This window comes from Anoplopoma fimbria, chromosome 10 (genome assembly GCF_027596085.1).
Source record: "Anoplopoma fimbria isolate UVic2021 breed Golden Eagle Sablefish chromosome 10, Afim_UVic_2022, whole genome shotgun sequence".
NCBI lineage: Eukaryota > Metazoa > Chordata > Actinopteri > Perciformes > Anoplopomatidae > Anoplopoma > Anoplopoma fimbria.
In genome coordinates, this window is record NC_072458.1 from 24,361,969 (window position 1) to 24,385,561 (window position 23,593).

At 40.5% G+C, this 23,593-nt stretch overlaps 2 protein-coding genes and 1 pseudogene across 2 annotated transcripts; 1 reads left to right on the forward strand and 2 right to left on the reverse strand.

Annotated features, from left to right (window-relative positions):
* Positions 1-287: 287 nt before the first annotated feature.
* LOC129096832 (zinc finger protein 84-like) lies at positions 288-6,908 on the reverse strand. Its single transcript, XM_054605510.1, has 2 exons — positions 6,790-6,908; positions 288-4,366 (listed from the first exon to the last, which is right to left on the reverse strand). The coding sequence occupies exons 1-2, from the start codon at positions 6,809-6,811 to the stop codon at positions 867-869; spliced, it is 3,522 nt and encodes a 1,173-aa protein (XP_054461485.1). The 5' UTR covers positions 6,812-6,908; the 3' UTR covers positions 288-866.
* A 7,553-nt stretch (positions 6,909-14,461) lies between these two features.
* Positions 14,462-17,319, reverse strand: LOC129096911 (zinc finger protein 8-like; annotated as a pseudogene).
* A 726-nt stretch (positions 17,320-18,045) lies between these two features.
* Positions 18,046-23,533, forward strand: LOC129096861 (gastrula zinc finger protein XlCGF57.1-like). The gene is made up of 2 exons (XM_054605543.1): positions 18,046-18,566; positions 20,241-23,533. The coding sequence occupies exons 1-2, from the start codon at positions 18,374-18,376 to the stop codon at positions 21,902-21,904; spliced, it is 1,857 nt and encodes a 618-aa protein (XP_054461518.1). The 5' UTR covers positions 18,046-18,373; the 3' UTR covers positions 21,905-23,533.
* Positions 23,534-23,593: the final 60 nt, after the last annotated feature.

A 23,593-nucleotide genomic window follows, 5' to 3' on the forward strand; every position in this document is an offset into this window, starting at 1 on the left:
CACCTGTATTTTGCCAGTGAATTCACGAAGCACGTTTGACGGTGAAACGTTTTAGTCTATTGAAGCTTCTTCAACAGTTGGAGGGACAGTAAGGGTCTCTGAAGAATGAGACGGCGTGTCTCATTGAGATAATCTGACTAAATAAAGTGTAAATAAAAAAACTGACTGCTCATGAGGTGTTTCAAATGAAGAGTGAGTGTGACGGTCATCTGTCTCACTGATCAATAGTAAAGATATTTGGAAACAAAGAGATCAACAGGAAATTCACCGAGAGGTCAAAGGTTGAGTTTATTGATCAGAATCTTCCTCTGTGGTTTTTAACGAGGTCCACCATGTTAACTTAAAGTTACAGTGACATATGAATGATTCAGCATTTATGAATCAGTTCATATGAAGAAAAAATAACAGACCGGATCAAGTTCAGACTCTGATGATGTCATCACTTTTAAAAACAAATAAAAAGACGGACTGAAGGGAAATCAAGTTTTATACAAACAATAAGACCAATCATCATATCGGGTTTAAATTTCTCAACTGAAATCAAAAAGCGAATCACTTATTTACATAATGAAAGTAAGAAACTCAAGCTCAACCGGCAGCTCCTCGGTAGAATCGATCAATCCATCGATAAATTAGTCAGTTGACAGAAAATTTGGAATAGTTTCATTCATTTTTGTAGGTAAGAATGCAAAATATTTGCAGCTTCCAGATACTCAAATGTGACGAAGCTGTTTTATTAAATCATAAACACAGAACTGAATCTTTTTGTGGTTTTGGACAATAAGACATTAAGAAGATACAGATTTGTCTTATAATGTAAAAACTGGACGAACACAGCTGAGTGAATGTTCATCATCCGTGTGCAGTCACACGGCTTCTCTCCGGTCTGAGCTCTCCTGTGACTCGCCCACACACTGGTGGTATTTCAGCTCCGTGTACCAAGCGAAGCCTTTCCCACAGACGCTGCAGCTGTACTGCTTCTCCACGGTGTGGACGGCCATGTGAGACTGCATGCTGGCCTTGTGTGCGTATCTTTTACCACAAACTGGACATGGGAATGGTTTCTCTCTGGTATGAGTTCTCATGTGGATCTCCAGGTGGGACTTGTAAAGACATTTTAGACCACAGACGGAGCAGAAGAAGGCTTTCTCTCCCGTGTGATATTTCATGTGGTTCTTTAAGTTGTAATCGTGGTGAAATCTTTTCCCACACTCGCTGCAGCTGTACGGTTTGGTGACGGTGTATCTCCTCTCACTTTCAGGAACTTCATTATTGTTCAGAGAGTTTACACCTGACTTCCTGTTGTCTTTCCAGAAATCACTGTCAACGCTGTCGTCGCTCTCGGGTTCAAGACACTCTGACGTTCTGACATCTTTGTTGACAGAATCACATCCCATAATACTGTCACAGATTTCATTATTTTTCAGAGAGTTTAAACCTGACTGAGGTTCTCTGGTCTCTTTCCAAAAATCACTATCAACGCTATCATCAGTATCTGGTTCTGGATGTCTATCTGGATCTGAGTTCCTGTCTGGTTCTGGTCCTCCACAGTCCTCTCCATCAGCTTCTGTCTCCATGTGTTCAGTACGTCTGTGATGAAGCTGTGAGGACTGAGGTTTCTCTTCATCATCTTCACTCTTCACAGGGACAGGAGTGAATGTGAACTTGGTGATATCAGCCTCCTCCAGCCCTTGAAGCTGCTCTCCCTCCTGACTGGTCCAGAGTTCCTCCTGTTCCTCTTTAATGTGTGGGGGCTCTGACTCCTCCTGGTCCTCTTTAATGTGTGGGGGCTCTGGGTCCATGTGCTGGCTCAGACTTCCTCCTCCTGCCAACTCTTCCCTTCCTGGATGACTTCCTCTGTGGTGGTTGTTAAATGTTTCATCGCTCTGAGAGACTTCCTCATGTTTCAGAGAGTTTAAACCTGACAGACGTCCACAGCTCTCTTCCCAAAAATCACTGTCTTCAGTCTCAGGTTCAGAAGAGTCTCCAGTCTTCTCATAAGGATCTGGTTCTGGATGTCTATCTGGATCTGAGTTCCTGTCTGGTTCTGGTCCACCACAGTCCTCTCCATCAGCTTCTGTGTCCTGCTTATCAGCTGAGCTGCTGGCTGGAGGTTCTGCCTCTCTGTTCTGAGTCTGAGTCTGATGAAGCTGTGAGTACCGATGACCGACACACTGATGATATTTCAGTTGATAATGCCAACTGAATCTTTGGTCACAATATCTGCAGCTGTAGACTTTCTCCCTTGAGTGGACCTCCAGATGTTTTTCCAGATGTCTTCTCCAAGCAAATTCTTTCCCACAAACAGTGCAACTGAACTGCGTTTGTCTCGCATGGATCCTCATGTGTAGAACTAAAGACTCGCTGTCGCTGCATCCTGTGTTACACACGGAGCAGCGGAAAGGTTTCTCCCCCGAGTGACACGTCATGTGAGAACGTAAGCTTTCCTGCTCTGCAAAAGTTCTACCACAAAGTGAGCAACCGTATGGTTTCAGTCCTGTGTGAAGTCTCCTGGGAACCTGCAGCTGGTGCTTCGGGTTCCACGTTCCTCCGCTCTGAGAGCTGCCGACCAGCGCATCGTCGTGGTGAAGCTGGGAGGACTCACCGACACACTCGTGACTGACCAGATGGGACTCCAGAGTGAATCTCTCCTGACAAACGATGCAGCCGAGCGGATCCTCTCCTGTGTGGACAGATATATGTCGAGACAGATGTCCTGCTGTCGAAAATCCCTTTCCGCAAAATAAGCAGCCGAATGGTTTCCCTCCTGTGGGCGGTTTCTTGAGTGTCAGCAGAGTGAGACTCTCTTCAGATCTTTGATGACACTCAGAGGAGCTGAAAGGTTTCATGTCAGTGTTACATCCTGAGACACTGACGGAGACTTCCTCAGCTTTTATACGCTTTAGATCTGACGGAGGTTGATCACCATCAACTCTGTCACCAGTCTTGGGATCAGTTTCAGCCTTGTCATCAGAGCAGCTGAATGGTTTCTCGCTGGTATTAAATCCATCATTAACAGAGACTTTTTTATTTCTGCGATAAGTGAACCCTGACTGATGTTTCCTGGTCTCTCTCCAAAACTCAACGTCAACACTGTCATCAGGTTCAGAAGATGGTTCAGTCTCTTTATCAGTATCTGGTTCTAAATGTCTAACTGGATCTGAGCTGGCTGGTTCTGATCCTTCACAGTCCTCTTCATTAAAGCCAGTTCTTCTGAACTGTGAGAACTCACCGAGACACTTGTGTTTTTTGATCTGAAAGTGCCAAAAGAATCTCCTGCCACAGACAGTGCAGCTGAACGGTTTCACCCCCGAGTGGACCGCCATGTGTTGAGACATAATTCCCCTTTGAGAAAATCTTTTACCGCAAACAGAGCAGCTGAAAGGTTTCTCTCCCGTGTGGGTTCTCATGTGTATCTCCAGATGTGAACTGAACTGCCGTTTTTGACCACAAATGGAGCAGGTGAACAGTGTCTTTCCTTTATGCATCCTCATGTGGGTCACCAGGAGGTAATTGTTGGGAAACGTGGCGTCACATTCAGAGCAGCTCAGCGGTTTGCTGCGTTGATCTCCTCGGCTCCTGTGGCGCCGCGAGTACTCACCGACACACTTATGATGTTTGAGCTGCGACGTGGCCCTGAATCTTTTGTGACAAACACTGCAGCTGAAGGGTTTCACTCCTGTGTGCGTCGCCATGTGGGACGTCACTGCCCCTTTGTGTCTAAAGCTTTTACCGCAAAGGGAGCAACTGAAGGGTTTCTCTCCTGTGTGGATTTTTAAGTGGTAGTCCAGACCGGCTTTCTGAGTGAACCTTTTACTGCACACGAAGCAACTGAAGGGTTTCACTCCCGTGTGAGTCCTCATGTGTATATTCAGATTTCCTCTCTGTTTAAATGTTTTAGCGCACACAGAGCAGCGAAACGGTTTTCTTTCAGGATCCATCCAGCCTGTTTCAGGATCAGATTCAGATGAGTTGGAAGTCTCGGTATCTGGCTCTGAATGTCTCTCTGGATCTGAGTTCCTGTCTGGTTCTGGTCCTCCACAGTCCTCTCCATCAGCTTCTGTCTCCATGTGTTCAGTACGTCTGTGATGAAGCTGTGAGGACTGAGGTTTCTCTTCATCATCTTCACTCTTCACAGGGACAGGAGTGAATGTGAACTTGGTGATATCAGCCTCCTCCAGCCCTTGAAGCTGCTCTCCTTCCTGACTGGTCCAGAGTTCCTCCTGTTCCTCTTTAATGTGGGGGGGCTCTGGCTCCTCCTGGTCCAGACTGTGGGGGGGCTCTGGGTCCTCCTGGTCCAGACTGGAGCTCCACTCCTGCTGCTCAGGAGGAACCTCTTCTTTAACCACCAACAGCTGCTGGACGTCTGCAGGGAACAGGAAACACACAGTGAGGAGAACCAGGAGTTAAAGTCAAGTTGGAAGTGGTGATATTAGATTTTTATGATTTTTTTCATCATCGTCAGGAAGTAACTTTATTCATCGGGTTGTAATTTTCTGAATAAAGTAAATAGTCTATTAATACGTTTCTCACTTGAATTTCTAAGTAACGTATCATGACGACGGGACGCCCGGCATCGATTGCCTCAGCTGTCTACATGAATCACAGTAGAAGTGTCCTGATGTGTTTCATTGTTACCGACCAAACATCCATAGTGTGAATCACAGCTTGAGTTTCATACGAGTTAATACTCTACTATAGTCTGAAACGACATATTTATATATATTCATATCTGCTAAACTGCAGAAGCCATCAGAACATCAGAAGCTAAAGTGACGTCTTTAAATATTTTGTTTTGTCCGACCAAAAGTCAAACCCCTGTCGGAGCGATTGATGTTAGTGCTTAGTTCATTTATTCATAAGTAGTATCGTCTGTTTGGAGATCAGCCGTCCGTCCTCGTCCACTGCAGGTAACGTTAGTCTGATCAGAAGAACAGGATGATCAATCAAAGATAATCACTGAGATTATTGATCAGCTGAGGATCAGTTTAAGATTATGGAACTTCTTGTTTTGCTGCTCAAGAAAGACTATTTGTTTACATACAAGAATAATAAAGAAATATGGATTCTTTACTTAATTAACAGTTTTTTTTCCTCCCAAAATAATCGATAAGAGAACTAGTATAAATTCATTCCTAACGACATCCCCACTCAGGCCTAACAGTCTCACTTCTGACTACTCAAGGTCTTAAAGGGAAAATACCAACTTCTGCTCTCCAACAGGCCATTTAGAGATCGATTTTATAAAATTATTATCGACTTTCTATCAAATCGCATCGTGATCAAATCATTTATTGAGGTATTTTGATCTTAATTGATAATAAGAAGCACATATTAACTCAAAGGTATCATAACCTTACGGTTATTTAGCTCTAAATGTCCCTATAAAATGAGACATTACTCATACTTTATATATTGAATGACAAAGAAAGGCTTCATTACTGACCACAATAAACAGGCAGTAATCTTCTACAGCAGGAATGCTGGGATCAATAATCGGATCAATCAGCTGCTCTTCACTGACCTCCAACTGTTTGGACACGTTTATATATTTTTGCCTTTGCAGAAGCACAGTTTTTTGGGGGGGAAAGATATAAAACAACTCAAATCAAATCCAGCTCAATATTTAATCTCTTTTTTCTCCTCAGGAAGTCGAGTTGTGTTTTACCAATAACTAATTATTGATCATTGATGATCCACATTGTCAGATACAGATCCCTTTGTTAATAATAATAATAATACATTTTATTTATAGAGCGCTTTTCAGAGTATTCAAAGATGCTTTACAGACATTTAAAATCAGCATTAAAAGCTACTCACTAAAAACTTAAAACACACAGCATTAGTCAGACATTAAAAGCAGTTTTGAAGAGGTGAGTTTTGATTTCTTTGATTATATCAGCCGGTCTGCATGATCCATCCGTCCCAAAAATCATTTCAACGCTCTGAAGAAGAGCCCGAGTCAGAGAGGACTAGAGTCAATAAGTGAACACACTTAGGTTTTATTCAGTATTGTTTATTAATTCATTATTTAACAGACTATGATGAAGTGGTGTAATCTGACTGTGTTTTAGGATTTCACCTACATAACATTTAAATATATGTGTAAGCTTTAATCTAAAAAACACAGAGACCAGCAACTGAAGATGGAAAATATAACTGATAAAATCTATAGATCAAAAGTGTAAACTCACAATCTGACCCAGTCACGATGTGTTTTATCATTTAAAGCTGAAAACGTGTTTATATACTCTTGTGTTTATATACTCTTGTGTTTATATACTCTTGTGTTTATATACTCTTGTGTTTATATACTCTTGTGTTTATATACTCTTGTGTTTATATACTCTTGTGTTTATATACTCTTGTGTTTATATACTCTTGTGTTTATATACTCTTGTTTATATACTCTTGTGTTTATATACTCTTGTGTTTATATACTCTTGTGTTTATATACTCTTGTGTTTATATACTCTTGTGTTTATATACTCTTGTTTATATACTCTTGTGTTTATATACTCTTGTGTTTATATACTCTTGTGTTTATATACTCTTGTGTTTATATACTCTTGTGTTTATATACTCTTGTGTTTATATACTCTTGTGTTTATATACTCTTGTGTTTATATACTCTTGTGTTTATACTCTTGTGTTTATATACTCTTGTGTTTATATACTCTTGTGTTTATATACTCTTGTGTTTATATACTCTTGTTCATATACTCTTGTGTGTACTAGTACTAGTGCTAGTAGTAGCTAGCTGCTAACAGGCACAGAAAGAAAACCAACCTGCTTCTCTCCGCAGCTCCATGTCGGCCTTTAAAAGCACATCCAGCTCTTTAGCTTGGATCCAGATGTCTCAGATGTCTCCTCAGATGTCTCAGATGTCTCCTCAGATCTCAGATGTCTCCTCAGATGTCTCAGATGTCTCCTCAGATCTCAGATGTCTCCTCAGATGTCTCCTCAGATCTCAGATGTCTCCTCAGATGTCTCCTCAGATCTCAGATGTCTCCTCAGATGTCCTCGAGCCGCAGTGAGCAGCCGCCGTTTGACTTCCTGTTGGACATCCTGAAATGTGGACATTTACACAGATCGAGTCCAAGAAGACCAAAGAAAAGTCCACTGAGTCTCTGTCCTGATGGACTCAGCTGACATGCTAACACAGACACACATGCTAACTGTGTTCCGACAGAGAGGACCGCGACACCCGGAAACACAAGCACTACTTCCGCCTAGCGCCTCTGGCCTTCACAATAAAAGAGCACAGATAATAATAATAATAATAATAATAATAATATATATATATATATTTACCTCGTGTCCTTCAGGGCAGAGGATCTCAACCTTTTGTAACTTGTTGTTTCTTGTGTTTATGTTTGCACTGTGTTAAATGTAAGTTTAAGTTGGAGTTCATCTCATTTATAGCTTATAAAAGCAAACAGTTTTGCACAAAAGTGCTTCACAGAGACATAAATATGAAAGTTTACATATTGCAGCATTTAGATATTTATGTGCATGGAGATTAATAAAACAAGACAAAGATGGATAAAAGTTTAAACACAATTTAAACCCATGGAATTGGATAAAACGGGTTAGACACAATTCCATAGACCTATATCTAACTATAGACTATATCTAACTATAGACTATATCTAACTATAGACTATATCTAACTATAGACCTATATCTAACTATAGACTATATCTAACTATAGACCTATATCTAACTATAGACTATATCTAACTATAGACTATATCTAACTATAGACTATATCTAACTATAGACTATATCTAACTATAGACTATATCTAACTATAGACTATATCTAACTATAGACTATATCTAACTATAGACTATATCTAACTATAGACCTATATCTAACTATAGACTATATCTAACTATAGACTATATCTAACTATAGACTATATCTAACTATAGACCTATATCTAACTATAGACTATATCTAACTATAGACCTATATCTAACTATAGACTATATCTAACTATAGACCTATATCTAACTATAGACTATATCTAACTATAGACTATATCTAACTATAGACCTATATCTAACTATAGACCTATATCTAACTATAGACTATATCTAACTATAGACTATATCTAACTATAGACTATATCTAACTATAGACTATATCTAACTATAGACTAGACCTATATCTAACTATAGACCTATATCTAACTATAGACTATATCTAACTATAGACTATATCTAACTATAGACTATATCTAACTATCTAACTATAGACTATATCTAACTATAGACTATATCTAACTATAGACCTATATCTAACTATAGACTATATCTAACTATAGACCTATATCTAACTATAGACCTATATCTAACTATAGACTATATCTAACTATAGACTATATCTAACTATAGACTATATCTAACTATAGACCTATATCTAACTATAGACTATATCTAACTATAGACTATATCTAACTATAGACTATATCTAACTATAGACTATATCTAACTATAGACTATATCTAACTATAGACCTATATCTAACTATAGACTATATCTAACTATAGACTATATCTAACTATAGACTATATCTAACTATAGACTATATCTAACTATAGACTATATCTAACTATAGACTATATCTAACTATAGACCTATATCTAACTATAGACTATATATCTAACTATAGACTATATCTAACTATAGACTATATCTAACTATAGACCTATATCTAACTATAGACCTATATCTAACTATAGACTATATCTAACTATAGACCTATATCTAACTATAGACCTATATCTAACTATAGACCTATATCTAACTATAGACTATATCTAACTATAGACTATATCTAACTATAGACTATATCTAATCTAACTATAGACTATATCTAACTATAGACTATATCTAACTATAGACTATATCTAACTATAGACTATATCTAACTATAGACTATATCTAACTATAGACTATATCTAACTATAGACTATATCTAACTATAGACTATATCTAACTATAGACTATATCTAACTATAGACTATATCTAACTATAGACTATATCTAACTATAGACTATATCTAACTATAGACTATATCTAACTATAGACTATATCTATAGACTATATCTAACTATAGACTATATCTAACTATAGACTATATCTAACTATAGACTATATCTAACTATAGACTATATCTAACTATAGATATCTAACTATAGACTATCTACTATATCTAACTATAGACTATATCTAACTATAGACTATATCTAACTATAGACCTATATCTAACTATAGACTATATCTAACTATAGACTATATCTAACTATAGACTATATCTAACTATAGACTATATCTAACTATAGACTATATCTAACTATAGACTATATCTAACTATAGACTATATCTAACTATAGACTATATCTAACTATAGACCTATATCTAACTATAGACTATATCTAACTATAGACTATATCTAACTATAGACTATATCTAACTATAGGCTATATCTAACTATAGACCTATATCTAACCTTAGACCTATATCTAACTATAGACTATATCTAACTATAGACCTATATCTAACTATAGACCTATATCTAACTATAGACTATATCTAACTATAGACTATATCTAACTATAGACTATATCTAACTATAGACCTATATCTAACTATAGACTATATCTAACTATAGACCTATATCTAACTATAGACTATATCTAACTATAGACTATATCTAACTATAGACTATATCTAACTATAGGCTATATCTAACTATAGACCTATATCTAACTATAGACTATATCTAACTATAGACTATATCTAACTATAGGCTATATCTAACTATAGACCTATATCTAACTATAGACTATATCTAACTATAGACTATATCTAACTATAGACCTATATCTAACTATAGACTATATCTAACTATAGACCTATATCTAACTATAGACCTATATCTAACTATAGACTATATCTAACTATAGACCTATATCTAACCTTCCGTTCCTCTCTAAGATCCTCCAGAAAGCAGTAGCAAATCAGCTGTGTGACTTTATCCATAACAATAGTTTATTTGAGGATTTTCAGTCAGGATTTAGAGTGAATCATAGCACAGAGACGGCACTGGTGAAAACTACCAATGACCTTCTAATAGCTTCAGACAAAGGACTTGTCTCTGTACTTGTACTGTTAGACCTTAGTGCTGCATTTGATACCATTGATCATCAGATCTTATTACAGAGATTGGAGCATCTAATAGGCATTAAAGGAACCGCACTCAGCTGGTTTAAGTCGTATTTATCAGACCGATCTCAGTTTGTATATGTAAACAATGAAACCTCGATGAAAACCAGGGTCAGTCACGGAGTTCCACAGGGGTCTGTTCTTGGACCAATTTTATTTACCTTATATATGCTTCCTTTAGGGAATATTATCAGAAAACACTCAATAAACTTTCATTGTTATGCAGATGATACCCAGTTATATCTATCAATTAAGCCAGACGAAACTAACCAGTTCTCTAAACTTCAAGCATGTCTTACGGACATAAAAACCTGGATGACCTGTAACTTCTTAATGTTAAACTCTACTCTCAACTCCACTATTATTCTACTAGAACTCAATTATCTAAGGATATAGTTTCTCTAGATGGCATTGCTCTAGCATCCAGCACTACCGTTAAGAACCTCAGAGTTATCTTTGATCAGGATCTGTCTTTTAACTCTTATATAAAACAGATCTCAAGGACAGCCTTTTTTCATTTACGTAACATTTAAATCAGTCACTTCCTGTGTCAAAGCAGAAAAACTAGTTCATGCATTTGTTACCTCTAGACTAGATTACTGTAACTCCTTATTATCAGGCTGCTCTAATAAGTCTCTTAAATCTTTACAGTTGATCCAGAATGCTGCAGCACGTGTTCTAACAAAAACTAAGAAAAGAGATCATATTACTCCAGTATTAGCTTCTCTGCACTGGCTCCCTGTTAAATCAAGAATAGAATTTAAAATCCTTCTCCTCACCTACAAAGCTCTAACTGGCCAGGCACCGTCTTATCTTAAGGAACTTATAGTTCCATATTACCCAACTAGAGAGCTGCGCTCCATCAATGCAGGGTTACTTGTGGTTCCTAGAGTATATAAAAGTAGGATGGGAGCCAGAACCTTCAGTTATCAGGCTCCTCTTCTGTGGAACCAGGTTCCAGTTTCAGTCCGGGGGGCAGACACACTCACCACTAAGAGCAGGCTTAAGACCTTCCTTTTTGATAGCGCTTATAGTTAGGGCTGGTTCAGGTTTATAGTTAGGACTGGTTCAGGTTTATAGTTAGGACTGGTTCAGGTTTATAGTTAGGACTGGTTCAGGTTTATAGTTAGGGCTGGTTCAGGTTTATAGTTAGGACTGGTTCAGGTTTATAGTTAGTGCTGGTTCAGGTTTATAGTTAGGGCTGGTTCAGGTTCTCCTTGGTCCAGCCCCTAGATATGCTGCTATATGCCTAGACAGCCGGGGGACTACCTAGGATACACTGAGCTCCTCTCTCCTCTTCTCTCCCTCCATCTTTATGTATTAATCTCCTATTTATGCACATTACTGATTTTGCTTCTTCCCCGGAGTTCTTGTGCTTTCTCGCCTCGCAGGTTCCCAGGAATCAGGGTTATATTTGGACTGTCATCGTGCCACCTACTGAGGCCCTGCTGTCACCCACTACTACTACCACTATCATTATTAGTCACATTACTATTATTATTGCCTGTACTATTACGCTTATTGACCTGCTTGTACCCTGGAGTCTTTGTGCTTTCTCGCTTCGCAGGCTTCTATAAATCGTGGCTGTACCTGGACTGTGGTCGTGCATCCTGCTACGGCCCTGCTGACACCGACTGTTACCACCATTATTATTACTAGTCACATTACTATTACTATTACCTGTACCATTAAGCATTTTAGCTTTACTTCCACCCTGAAGCCCTTTTTGCTTTCTCGCTTTGCAGGTTTCCATGAATCGTTGTGGTACCTGGACCGTAGTCGTGCCTCCTGCTGTGAGCCGACTGACACCCACTGCTACTTCCATTATTATTATTAATCACATTGCTATCCCTATTTCATAATTATAAGTAGTCTTATTATATGAATCATTTATGTCATATACATTGAATGTGTTGTATCTCTGTTATGCTGCTCATTCTGTACACATGACATCTATTGCATTCTGTCCATCCTGAGAGAAGGATCCCTCCTCTGTCGTTCTCCCAGAGGTTTCTTCCTTTTTTCTCCCTGTTAAAGGGTTTTTTTTAGGGGAGTTTTTCCTGTGCTGATGTGAGGGAAGGACAGAGGATGTGAGGGTGTAAGGACAGAGGATGTGAGGGTCTAAGGACAGAGGATGTGAGGATCTAAGGACAGAGGAGGTGAGGGTGTAAGGACAGAGGATGTGAGGGTCTAAGGACAGAGGATGTGAGGGTCTAAGGACAGAGGATGTGAGGATCTAAGGACAGAGGATGTGAGGATCTAAGGACAGAGGATGTGAGGGTCTAAGGACAGAGGATGTGAGGATCTAAGGACAGAGGAGGTGAGGGTGTAAGGACAGAGGATGTGAGGGTCTAAGGACAGAGGATGTGAGGGTCTAAGGACAGAGGAGGTGAGGGTCTAAGGACAGAGGAGGTGAGGGTGTAAGGACAGAGGATGTCTCATGTGTACAGACTGTAAAGCCCTCTGAGGCAAATTTGTAATTTGTGATTCTGGGCTATACAAAATAAACTGAATTGAATTGAATTGAATTGAATTGAATTGAACATGATAAACAGTTTGAATGGAGACTCAAACTCCAGCTTTTATTTTCATAAACTGAGGGTGAAAAACTGTAAAGTGAAAGATGACCAGAGTTCATTTGACCGTCTTCGGTTCCCGTCATCGTAACGTGAGCTGACCTTCCACAAAAAACACAAAACAAACGGCAGCTGAACTGGATGAATAACTGAAATATGATTACTGTTCTGGAGATTAATAATAATATAATAATAATATCCTCCAGTTAACTTCCCCTCTTGGAGTTACAGCGTCCGTCATGTGGAAGATGAGACTCCGCTTCAATTCTATGAACAACCTGTCCGACCGAGGCGTCACTCATGGTTACCGTCACCACGGCAACCTCTGATTGATGCAAGGCTGAAGCACTTTATACTTTGAATTATTGACACATTAGTGAAGGTTTAACTGGTTCATGTGAAGTTCACGGACGACGTATCGCTCTTTGAAGAGTTGTGGGGACACATTCTGTTGTACAGCAGTGAGACAGAGTGAAGCCTCTCTCATAAACAATCTTTGGCTGAGTTCAGACTCCGTCCTGCAGAGAGAACAAACCGGATTCAACTTTTAAAGCCAACAATATTAATAAAAGTCTTCAGAATGCTGCAGACAGAAGTCTGTATTTTACTGGAATTTACTAACTTTCTCCCCCAGGTTTGTCGTCCAGCTCTGTGTAACGAACACTTACATTAAATATATTATAAGACATTAATATTACATATTATACATATTATATTATCTGGGCCTATGTAGGTTTATGTTATATCACACAGTCTCCAGTCTGAATGGGTTTCCGTGTCGTTTATAAGATAAGCCTCCTGAGTCTGAACCTATTAAACTTACGTTAATAATTACCAATGTAACCTCAATAATTCTGAACCAGAAGGAGAAACCGACCACATTCACAGAGGAGCCGATTCACACGGGATCCATATGATCACATGACCTCTGTGTTAGGATTCAGATCAGAGACAACCAACACAATCATTATGGTTTACCAAAGGGTCCAGGTTACACGAGTCCCATGAGAACAGGGTTTAAGACTGGACCCTTTGAGCACACAGGCCCTTTACTCAGCAGCCAGTTTGACATGCAGGTAAACTCAGGTGTAAATGATCATATTTATACCAGCATAATTCATTATATTTGTTTTACCAGCAATGAGTCTGTGAAAAGTGAAGTTCCCTTCATTGTCAGATCAGACTTTACATTCCAGGATATTTTATTATCATTATGAACATTTTTTAAATCCCTTATATTGTTTTAATCGTCACTGAGAGCAGATCAACTGTTTTGTGTTTATCGCACTAAGACTTAAACTGCAATCATCACTGTAATCAGGATCTGGTGCTGGATGTCTGTCTGGATCTGAGTTCCTGTTTGGTTCTGGTCCTCCACAGTCCTCTCCATCACCTCCTGTCTCCATCAGCTTCTGTTGAGCTGCAGGCTGGAGGTTCTGCCTCTCTGTTCTCCTCAGTCTGACTCTGATGAATCCGTGAGAACCGACGACTAACACACTTATGTCTCTTGACCTGTCGATGCCAAGCAAATCTTTTGTTACAAACACTGCAACTGAACCGTTTCTCTCCCGTGTGAGTTATCATGTGACTCTTCAGATGTCCCTTGGTCAAAAAACTTTTATCACAGACAGAACAACTGAAGTGTTTCTCTCCTGTGTGAGTTATCATGTGTCTCTTCAGGTGTGCCTTTTGCAAATAACTTTTCTCACAAACTGAGCAGCCGTATGGTTTCTCTCCGGTGTGGATTCTCATGTGTTTCCGTAAATGTCCTCTCCATGCAAAATATTTATTACAGACAGAGCAGCTGAAGGGTTTCTCTCCTGTATGAGATCTCATGTGGATCTTCAGATATCCACTTTCAATGAAAGCTTTACCGCAAACTGAGCAGCTGAATGGTTTCTCTCCCGTGTGAAGTCTCATGTGTTTCTGTAAACACGTACTCCGTGCAAAACATTTTGTACAAACAGAGCAGCGGAATGGTTTCTCTCCTGTATGAGTTCTCATGTGTCTGTTTAGATCTGCCTTAGTTCCAAATCTTTTCTCACACTCAGAGCAGCCAAATGGTCTCTCTCCAGCACTACATCTGGAATCACTGACACAAACTTCATCATTATTCAGAGAGTTTGAACCTGACGGAGGTTCTCTTGTCTCCTCCCAGTCCCCATCACTGACTTCAGTCTCGGAAGAGTCTCCTGGATCTGAGTTCCTGTCTGGTTCTGGTCCTCCACAGTCCTCTCCATCAGCTTCTGTCTCCATGTGTTCAGTACGTCTGTGATGAAGCTGTGAGGACTGAGGTTTCTCTTCATCATCTTCACTCTTCACAGGGACAGGAGTGAATGTGAACTTGGTGATATCAGCCTCCTCCAGCCCTTGAAGCTGCTCTCCCTCCTGACTGGTCCAGAGTTCCTCCTGTTCCTCTTTAATGTGGGGGGGTTCTGGCTCCTCCCGGTCCAGACTGGAGCTCCACTCCTGCTGCTCAGGAGGAACCTCTTCTTCACCAACGATCACTTTTCGTACATCTGAAGGTAAAACTGAAACACAGACAGACATTAATATGAATCATAAAGATGGTTTGCTAACTAGTCGAGTTCATTCCGGTTCATAAAGACATCATTGAGTTAGAAACAATCTGTTTCTCTCAGCATCGTCCTGGAACTAAACTGAATGTTCCAGTGAGCACTGTTGGGGCCATAATCCGGAAGTGGAAAGAACATCATTTCACCATAAGCCGGCCACGACCAGGTGCTCCTCGCAAGATTTCTGACAGAGGAGTGAAAAGAATTATCAGAAGAGTTGTCCAAGAGCCAAGGACCACTAGTGGAGAGCTTCAGAAAGACCTGGAATCAGTACAATTGTTTCACAGAAAACAATAAGTAATGCATCAACCGCCGTGGCCTGTATGCACGCTCACCACACAAGACTCTATTGCTGAAGAAAAAGCATGTTGAAGCTCGTTTAAAGTTTGCTGCACAACATTTAGACAAGCCTGTGAAATACTGGGAGAATATAGTCTGGTCAGATGAGACCAACATTGAACTCTTTGGAGGCCATAATACACACCATGTTTGGAGGTCAAATGGCACTGCACATCACCCCAAAAACACCAGACCAACAGTGAAGTTTGGAGGTGGAACATCATGGTGTGGGGCTGTTTCTCAGCATACGGCACTGGCAAACTTTATATAATTGAAGGAAGGATGAATGGAAAAATGTACCGAGACATTCTTGATAAAAATCTGCTGCCATCTAGCAGGATGATGAAGATGAAACGAGGGTGGACATTTCAGCAAGACAATGATCCCAAACACACAGCCAAGGAAACTCTCCATTGGTTTCAGAGAAAGAAAATAAAGCTGCTAGAATGGCCCAGCCAATCACCTGACTTGAATCCAATAGAAAATCTATGGAAAGAACTAAAGATCAGAGTTCATAGAAGAGGCCCACGGAACCTTCAAGATCTGAAGACTGTTTGTGTGGAAGAATGGGCCAAAATCACACCTGAGCAATGCATGCCACTAGTTTCTCCATACAGGAGGCGTCTTGAAGCTGTCATCACCAACAAAGGCTTCTGTACCAAGTATTAAATACATTTCAGTAGGCGTGTTCAATACTTTTTCCCTGTGTCATTCCATTTTATTACACATAACTTAATTTCTGAACGTATTTGTTTGGTTTTCTTTGTATGTATGGGTTACTTGGGTTGTTACCGACATCTGGTGAACATTTCATGTCAATAGCACCTTTAGAAATATATTTACTGAGAAAAATGGTGACGTGTTCAATACTTATATTACCCGCTGTATATATATTAGTGTAAAATGATCTGAAACTAACAATCTCAGTGTTTCTTTTAGCTTGAAAAGTCATTTAAATCTACGTAGGGAGTCCTCCATGTTACTACGGCATCCCAGAACGGACAAACTGAACCCTGGTTCTAGAGGGACTTTAGTGTGTTTACGTTATCTAAAGGAAGGGATGGTTCTGAAACCCGGTATTCATCGGCCAACTATATTTTAAACAATAATACTTAGTAATGAAGAAGAACAGATAGAGTATTGATAACAGTATCAGTTGTATTTTTGTCAGTAGAATCAAAGATATTTAATAAATCAGTATTAGTAGAAATATTCATATATTAGTCACATGACACTTCATCTCATTTGATTATAAAACACAACATGAAGCTGTAAATATGAAGCTCATTATTTATATAATTAATCTGTAAAAACACATTTATATGTTTATTCTAGAAACTGACTGATCGACGTAGTGGAGTAAATAAATACTGAGGTCAAGTACAAGTACCTGTAATAGTACTCGGGTACTTGTGTACTACACACAGTGAAGCCAGCTAGCTGCGGCTAACCAGCTAACGTTAGCTTAGCAACATTAGCAGAAAGAAATCAAACCTGTTCTTCTTCTCCGCTTCTCCTCGTGCAGCAGCAGCTTCCGGTCTCGGTCCATCTCCGTTCTGCTTCCGGAACCGAGCTGAAGGTTTGTTCTTCTGATTTACATTCAGCTAACGAGAAGCTAACGAGAAGCTAACAGGCGGAAATATCGACTATCACTTCCGGGGACAGCTTTCAAAATAAAACTGAAGACTGACGCCCGACCCGTGATGTTGTAGTACTTTTTGATGTTAAAATAGATAAGATAAGATAAGATAAGATAAGATAAAATAATCCTTTATTAGTCCCACAGGAGACATAGTAAAAGAAAAACAAGATCAAATAAAATGAAATAAAAAACAAGTATTATAAATAAGCAGTAAAAACAGTAAAACATAACTGAAATATTATATGTACAGACAGAAAAACTATTATAGCTATAAATACTTCATATTGAATTGTTGAATGGGTTAAGAACAAAACTCCAGACAGGGTTTTCTGAGGGACGTGGAGCTGAGCCTGGAGTACTTTCATTATTTGTTTTATTTGATTTTGTTTTGGGGGGAAACTGTAAATCTATTGTCTGACATAATCCGGAGCAGAAGGTAAACCACCGTCAAACCAGAAGAAGAAGAAGGTTAGCTTCTCTGTTAGCAGAGGGATCAGGTTATGGTTGGAAGAGGTTTTGAAGCTTTTGTTTCCAAGTTCAAGAATGAACCTTCAAGCTCAATGAATGTCATTCTTTAAAAAGTCCATTTTAATCATTTATCTTCCTGTCTGTGTCTTGACTTTTAGACTTTTATTTTGAAGCTCAGCCACCAGTCTGCCCCGGAAGCTGTATTCTCACTGAGGCTAACTTCACAGAGTTTGATCAAGATGGCGTCTCTCAGAAAGCTGTTTGTTAGCAGAGTCTCTTTGTTGTGTTGGTCCAGTGAGTGTGAGGTCCATGTTGGTCTCTGTGTGTCCGGAGAAACCTTCTGAATGGACTTTTCTCTGAATGTTGGACCTCTGACTCATCTCCCGGTAGCCTACAAAGCTAGTGAAGTTAGCTTAGCATGCTAGCTGGGACGGAAGTTAGCAACACAGCGCTAGTCAGAGTGACTGTTTGATGGAGAGCAAACGGTGTTTGTGACGGAGTTTGTGTGGAGAAAAAGTGTGTGTCGTTGTGTGAAAATGTGTAAAGTCCAAATGCTGAGAGCGTTGGTGAAGCAGCGACTCACTGCGGCTGCTGAAGAGATCTTTGGGCTGTTTGAAAGAACGATAGCAGAGTACGAGGAGGAACTGTGTCGTTCTAAAGAGGAGAACGAGCGACAACGGAAACTCCTGCACGCTGTTCTCAACCCTCAGCTTCGGTTACACAGAGCAGGTTGGTTCTCTGCTCTTCTTCTCCTCTCTCTGTTCTCTCTGTTCACACTGACAGATGTGAATGAGGTCTTCATGGAGATCCGGTCTCTGAGACATCAGAGCCTAAATGATGCTGATTCATCACCCTGAGTTCACTGACAAAGTGGAAACCGACCAACATCCTTAACTCCATTCATACATTAGAAGAAATGGATTCCTGAGATGACTCGTGCTGTTAAAGCTGCATGAACACAAACATGAACTAGTTTGTTGATGTGTGTCATTTATTAATAATTCACTTTATTCTACAAGGAGACTTCTCAAACAGCGGTCCTGCTTTTACTGCCAGCCAGGCAGATAAAGCTCTGTCATGACAGTTAGTACTAATATACCATATTACTTTATTATTATCACTAATCATGAGTTACAAAGATCCTTAAAGGACTGAGAACTGAACCATAATCTAAACCATATTAGTTTACATGTTAAATTAACGACTAAATGAAAAGTAACATCAGCTGTGAGCTTTAAAAATACCGTCCTGTGATCATGAACACGTTCTGTAGGTGAGCGAGTGAGTCTGTACGATGACGTCATACTAAACGCTGGTGACCGCCATGGCTTTTGCTCACATTTGAAGGGCCGGATCTTTTACATATATTTATAGTTCTTGTTTTTCAGTCAGACTGCAGCCAGGAATCGTACTCAAACGCCCACTTTTCCCTCTTCTCCATTTTCTCAATGCTCTGCTGGTTCTGGCTTTTAGTCATCACCTTACCGCTCTCTCTCGCCGCTTGGAGATGACTTTTCCGTGAGGAGAGCTGGTTTGTGTTCTGATGTTAGGAAGCCTCGAGTTCTGCGATTTCGGCGTTCCCATCTTGGAATACGGCCGTCACCAGCTTAGGTACTTTTCAACCAGTGAACAGGAAGTGACCATATATGGAGTGAGGAGGAGTGACGTAGAGACGCCGTATACGTCTCTGGTGTCGACCTGTCAATCAGTGTGTAGCCCCGCCCTAAAGCATACCCTGCTTTATGGTCTGTTTGACTCTAAATGGAGCATCATTTACTAAATGTGGGAGTGTCCACCCTGTTATCGCAGACTTGCTCTAGGGACCTGGAATCTCTCTGGCGGGGGAGGAACCGGAGCTGGTGCCGGAGGTGGAGTGGTACCAACTAGATAGTTGGGATCACCTCCATGCGTAGCAGTGGTTCTGGACTGAACTCATGGAGAGGGCTGGATTCATCTTTTTGTTGTTGGGATACTCACAAGCCCTCAGCTGAGCGCCGCTAGGTTGAGTTCTCCCGGGGGAACTAGAGGGTCGTCTGTTGTTTGTGCCAGTGCACCGGACAGCGGTTCGGAGTACCCGGCCTTCTTGGAGTCTCTGGGTGGTGTTCTGGAAAGGGCCCCTACTGGGGACTCTGTAGTTCTGCTGGGGGATGTTAACGGTTCTGTGGGTAACGATGGAGAAACCTGGAGGAGGGTGATTGGGAGGAGGTCCTGCTTTATCTCAACCCAAGTGGGGCTTTATTGTTGGACTTCTGTGTTTGTCGTGGATTGTCAATAACAAACACCCTGTAGGAGCCAGGATTAGCCTGTTACAGTAATACCAACTAGTAGTCTTTGGTTACACATTTCCAGGAAAGATCCCAATGTATGCACGATAATCTGTCAGTATTTCTTTCTCTCCTGCAGACGTCCAGCAGCTGTTGGTGGTTAAAGAAGAGGTTCCTCCTGAGCAGCAGGAGTGGAGCTCCAGTCTGGACCAGGAGGAGCCAGAGCCCCCACACATTAAAGAGGAACAGGAGGAACTCTGGACCAGTCAGGAGGGAGAGCAGCTTCAAGGGCTGGAGGAGGCTGATATCACCAAGTTCACATTCACTCCTGTCCCTGTGAAGAGTGAAGATGATGAAGAGAAACCTCAGTCCTCACAGCTTCATCACAGACGTACTGAACACATGGAGACAGAAGCTGATGGAGAGGACTGTGGAGGACCAGAACCAGACAGGAACTCAGATCCAGATAGACATCCAGAACCAGATCCTGATGAGGAGACTGGAGACTCTTCTGAACCTGAGACTGATGGCAGTGAGGATTGGAAGGAGACCAGAGAACCTCAGTCAGGTTTAAACTCTCTGAATAATGATGAGGTTTCTGTCAGTGAATCCAGATGTAGTGCTGGAGAGAAACCATTTAGCTGCTCTGAGTGTGGGAAAAGCTTTCACTTAAAGAAGGGTCTGAATATACACATGAAATGTCATAGAGGAGAGAAAGCATTAAATTGCTCAATTTGTGAAAAATCTTTCACACAGAGTGGAAGTTTACAGATACACATGAGAATCCACACAGGAGAGAAACCATTCAGCTGCTCTGAGTGTGGGAAAAGATTTAAAACCAAGACAGATCTGAAGAGACACATGGTAACTCACGCAGGAGGGAAACCATTTATCTGCTCAGTTTGTGGGAAATCTTTTGTATGGAAAGGACATTTAAAGCTACACATGGTAACTCACGCAGGAGGGAAACCAATCAGCTGCTCAGTTTGTAAGAAATATTTTACAAAGAATGGAAATTTACAGATACACATGAGAATCCACACAGGAGAGAAACCATTCAGCTGCTCTGAGTGCGATAAAAGATTTGGAACCAAGACATATCTGAAGATGCACATGAGAACTCACACTGGAGAGAAACCATTCAGCTGCTCTGAGTGCGATAAAAGATTTAGAGCCAAGGAAGATCTGAAGATGCACATGATCAATCATACAGGAGAGAAACCATTCAGCTGCTCAGTCTGTAAGAAATCTATTTCACGGAATGGAGATTTACAGAAACACATGAGAATCCATACAGGAGAGAAACCATTCAGCTGCTCAGTGTGTAATAAACCCTTTATAAGAAGTGGACATTTACAGAGACACATGAAGATCCACACAGGAGTGAAACCATTCAGCTGCTCAGTTTGTGGTAAAAAGTTCAGAATAAAAGGAAATGCGGAACGCCACATGGTGGTCCACAGAGGAGAGAAGCGCTTCAGTTGCAGTGTTTGTAACGAAACATTTGCCCGTCGTTCACAGATTAGAACCCATGAATGTGTTAATCATCAGTTCTCACAGCTTCATCAGACTCAGACTGAGAACAGAGAGGCAGAACCTCCAGCCAGCAGATCAACTCAACACATGGAGACAGAAGCTGATGGAGAGGACTGTGGAGGACAAGAACCAGACAGGAACTCAGATCCAGATAGACATCCAGAACCAGATCCTGATGAGAAGACTGGAGACTCTTCTGAGACTGATGACAGTGATGATTGGAAGGAGACCAGAGAACCTCAGTCAGCTGTAAACCCTGATAAATGAAACAATTCCCTTTCAAAAACAAATAAGTCAAACTTCATTTCAATGTTCACATACAAAGAGGTCCCCACATTCAATGTGATCTCTGTATTTAACCATTAGAAGCATTAGGAGCAGTGTGCAGCTCTGAAGACAAACTTTGCGTTCTCTGTCTCCCTTGAGGACACGCTGTGGATTAAAACGCCGACCTTGAGATTTAACGACGACCCGGTTTACCTTCTGAGGTACAGCTGCCCTCTGTTATGAGATGCAGTGCTGGTGAGGGACCATGAAAGGGCGGGAAAATGATTTGTCTGCCAGACACATCTGAAGATTCATGTGAGAATTCACACAGGGGAGAAACCATTCAGTTGCAGAGTTTGTAACAATAGATTCACTTTTTTTTTGGAAGTGTTGATCTTGCGCCTTGTTGGACCCTGAATGGATTTGAATCTGGATCGGCTATCGTCAGCTGGTCGAGTTATTCCTGGCTGCTGTTTTTGGAATCAGTTGGACAGAAATTTGTCTGATTCTACCAACACAGCGTTTTCCCTCAATGCATTCAACAGTTCCACAGGTCCACTGCTAACAACATTTTCGAACACAATTTGGGAAGCCACGGGGAAAAAGGTAGTTATTAAATGTAACTAAGTTCTATGAGTGCAACATTTGGCTTCATGATCAGGGAAGATTTAGATTTTAAAAAAAGGTTTACCCTTCCGTCCAATCTCTTTCTTTCTTTCTCTCTGAGTTCAATGTAGTCGAACACAATAGAGTGGCATCACGAGGAATAATGGACTAATGCATATGATAATAAACAGATAGAAATCAAAGCTAGTTGTCTTTCCCACCACAAATAGCTTTCTTGTTCACTACACTTAAAGCCTGTATCCCTGGTAAAAAGGGTAAAACACTGGTTTGAAACTAACTTTTATTTGGATGGTTGTTTGTTTTTTAGCCTCCTTACTCTCTGTTTTCATGCTGTTTATATCTATAAACTCTCAATAAATAAATTAAAAATGGAAATGGCCCTGCTTGTGTGCATGTTAGGGATGGTCCCGGGGTCAAACGTCAAATTGAAGGTATATGATTGAACGTAACGTTAGACTGTAACACTCCTCAAACCTACATTTCTAAGCATTGATTAGTTTGATTCAACTTGTTTATTTATATTATAATTCTGTTTGTTGGTTATTTCTGTTCATCCTTAATCCTTAAACTCTGTGATAGCATTTAAAAACAACTATTGCCTATAATGGTCTGGAACTGGACTCAATTTGCTCTGGACCTGGTCTTGGACTTGGTCTTGACTGGACCTGGACTTGGACCTGGTCTTGACTGGACCTGGTCTTGGACTTGGTTTTGACTGGACCTGATCTTGGACCTGGTCTTGGACTTGGTCTCGACTGGACCTGGTCATGGACCTGGTCTTGGACCTGGTCTTGGTCTCAACTGGACCTGATCTTGGACCTGGTCTTGGACCTGGTCTTGGACTTGGTCTCGACTGGACCTGGTCTTGGACCTGGTCTTGGACTTGGCCTTGGACTTGGCCTCAACTGGACCTGATCTTGGACCTGCCGGGGTTGGTCTTGACTAGATGTGCCGATCACTGGGACGAGTAAAGAAACAACCTTCTGGTCCAGCTGAGATACCTTCAGAAGTGAATGCGTTCAGAGGTGGACTAAATAAATGAATCTCATAATGCACACGTTC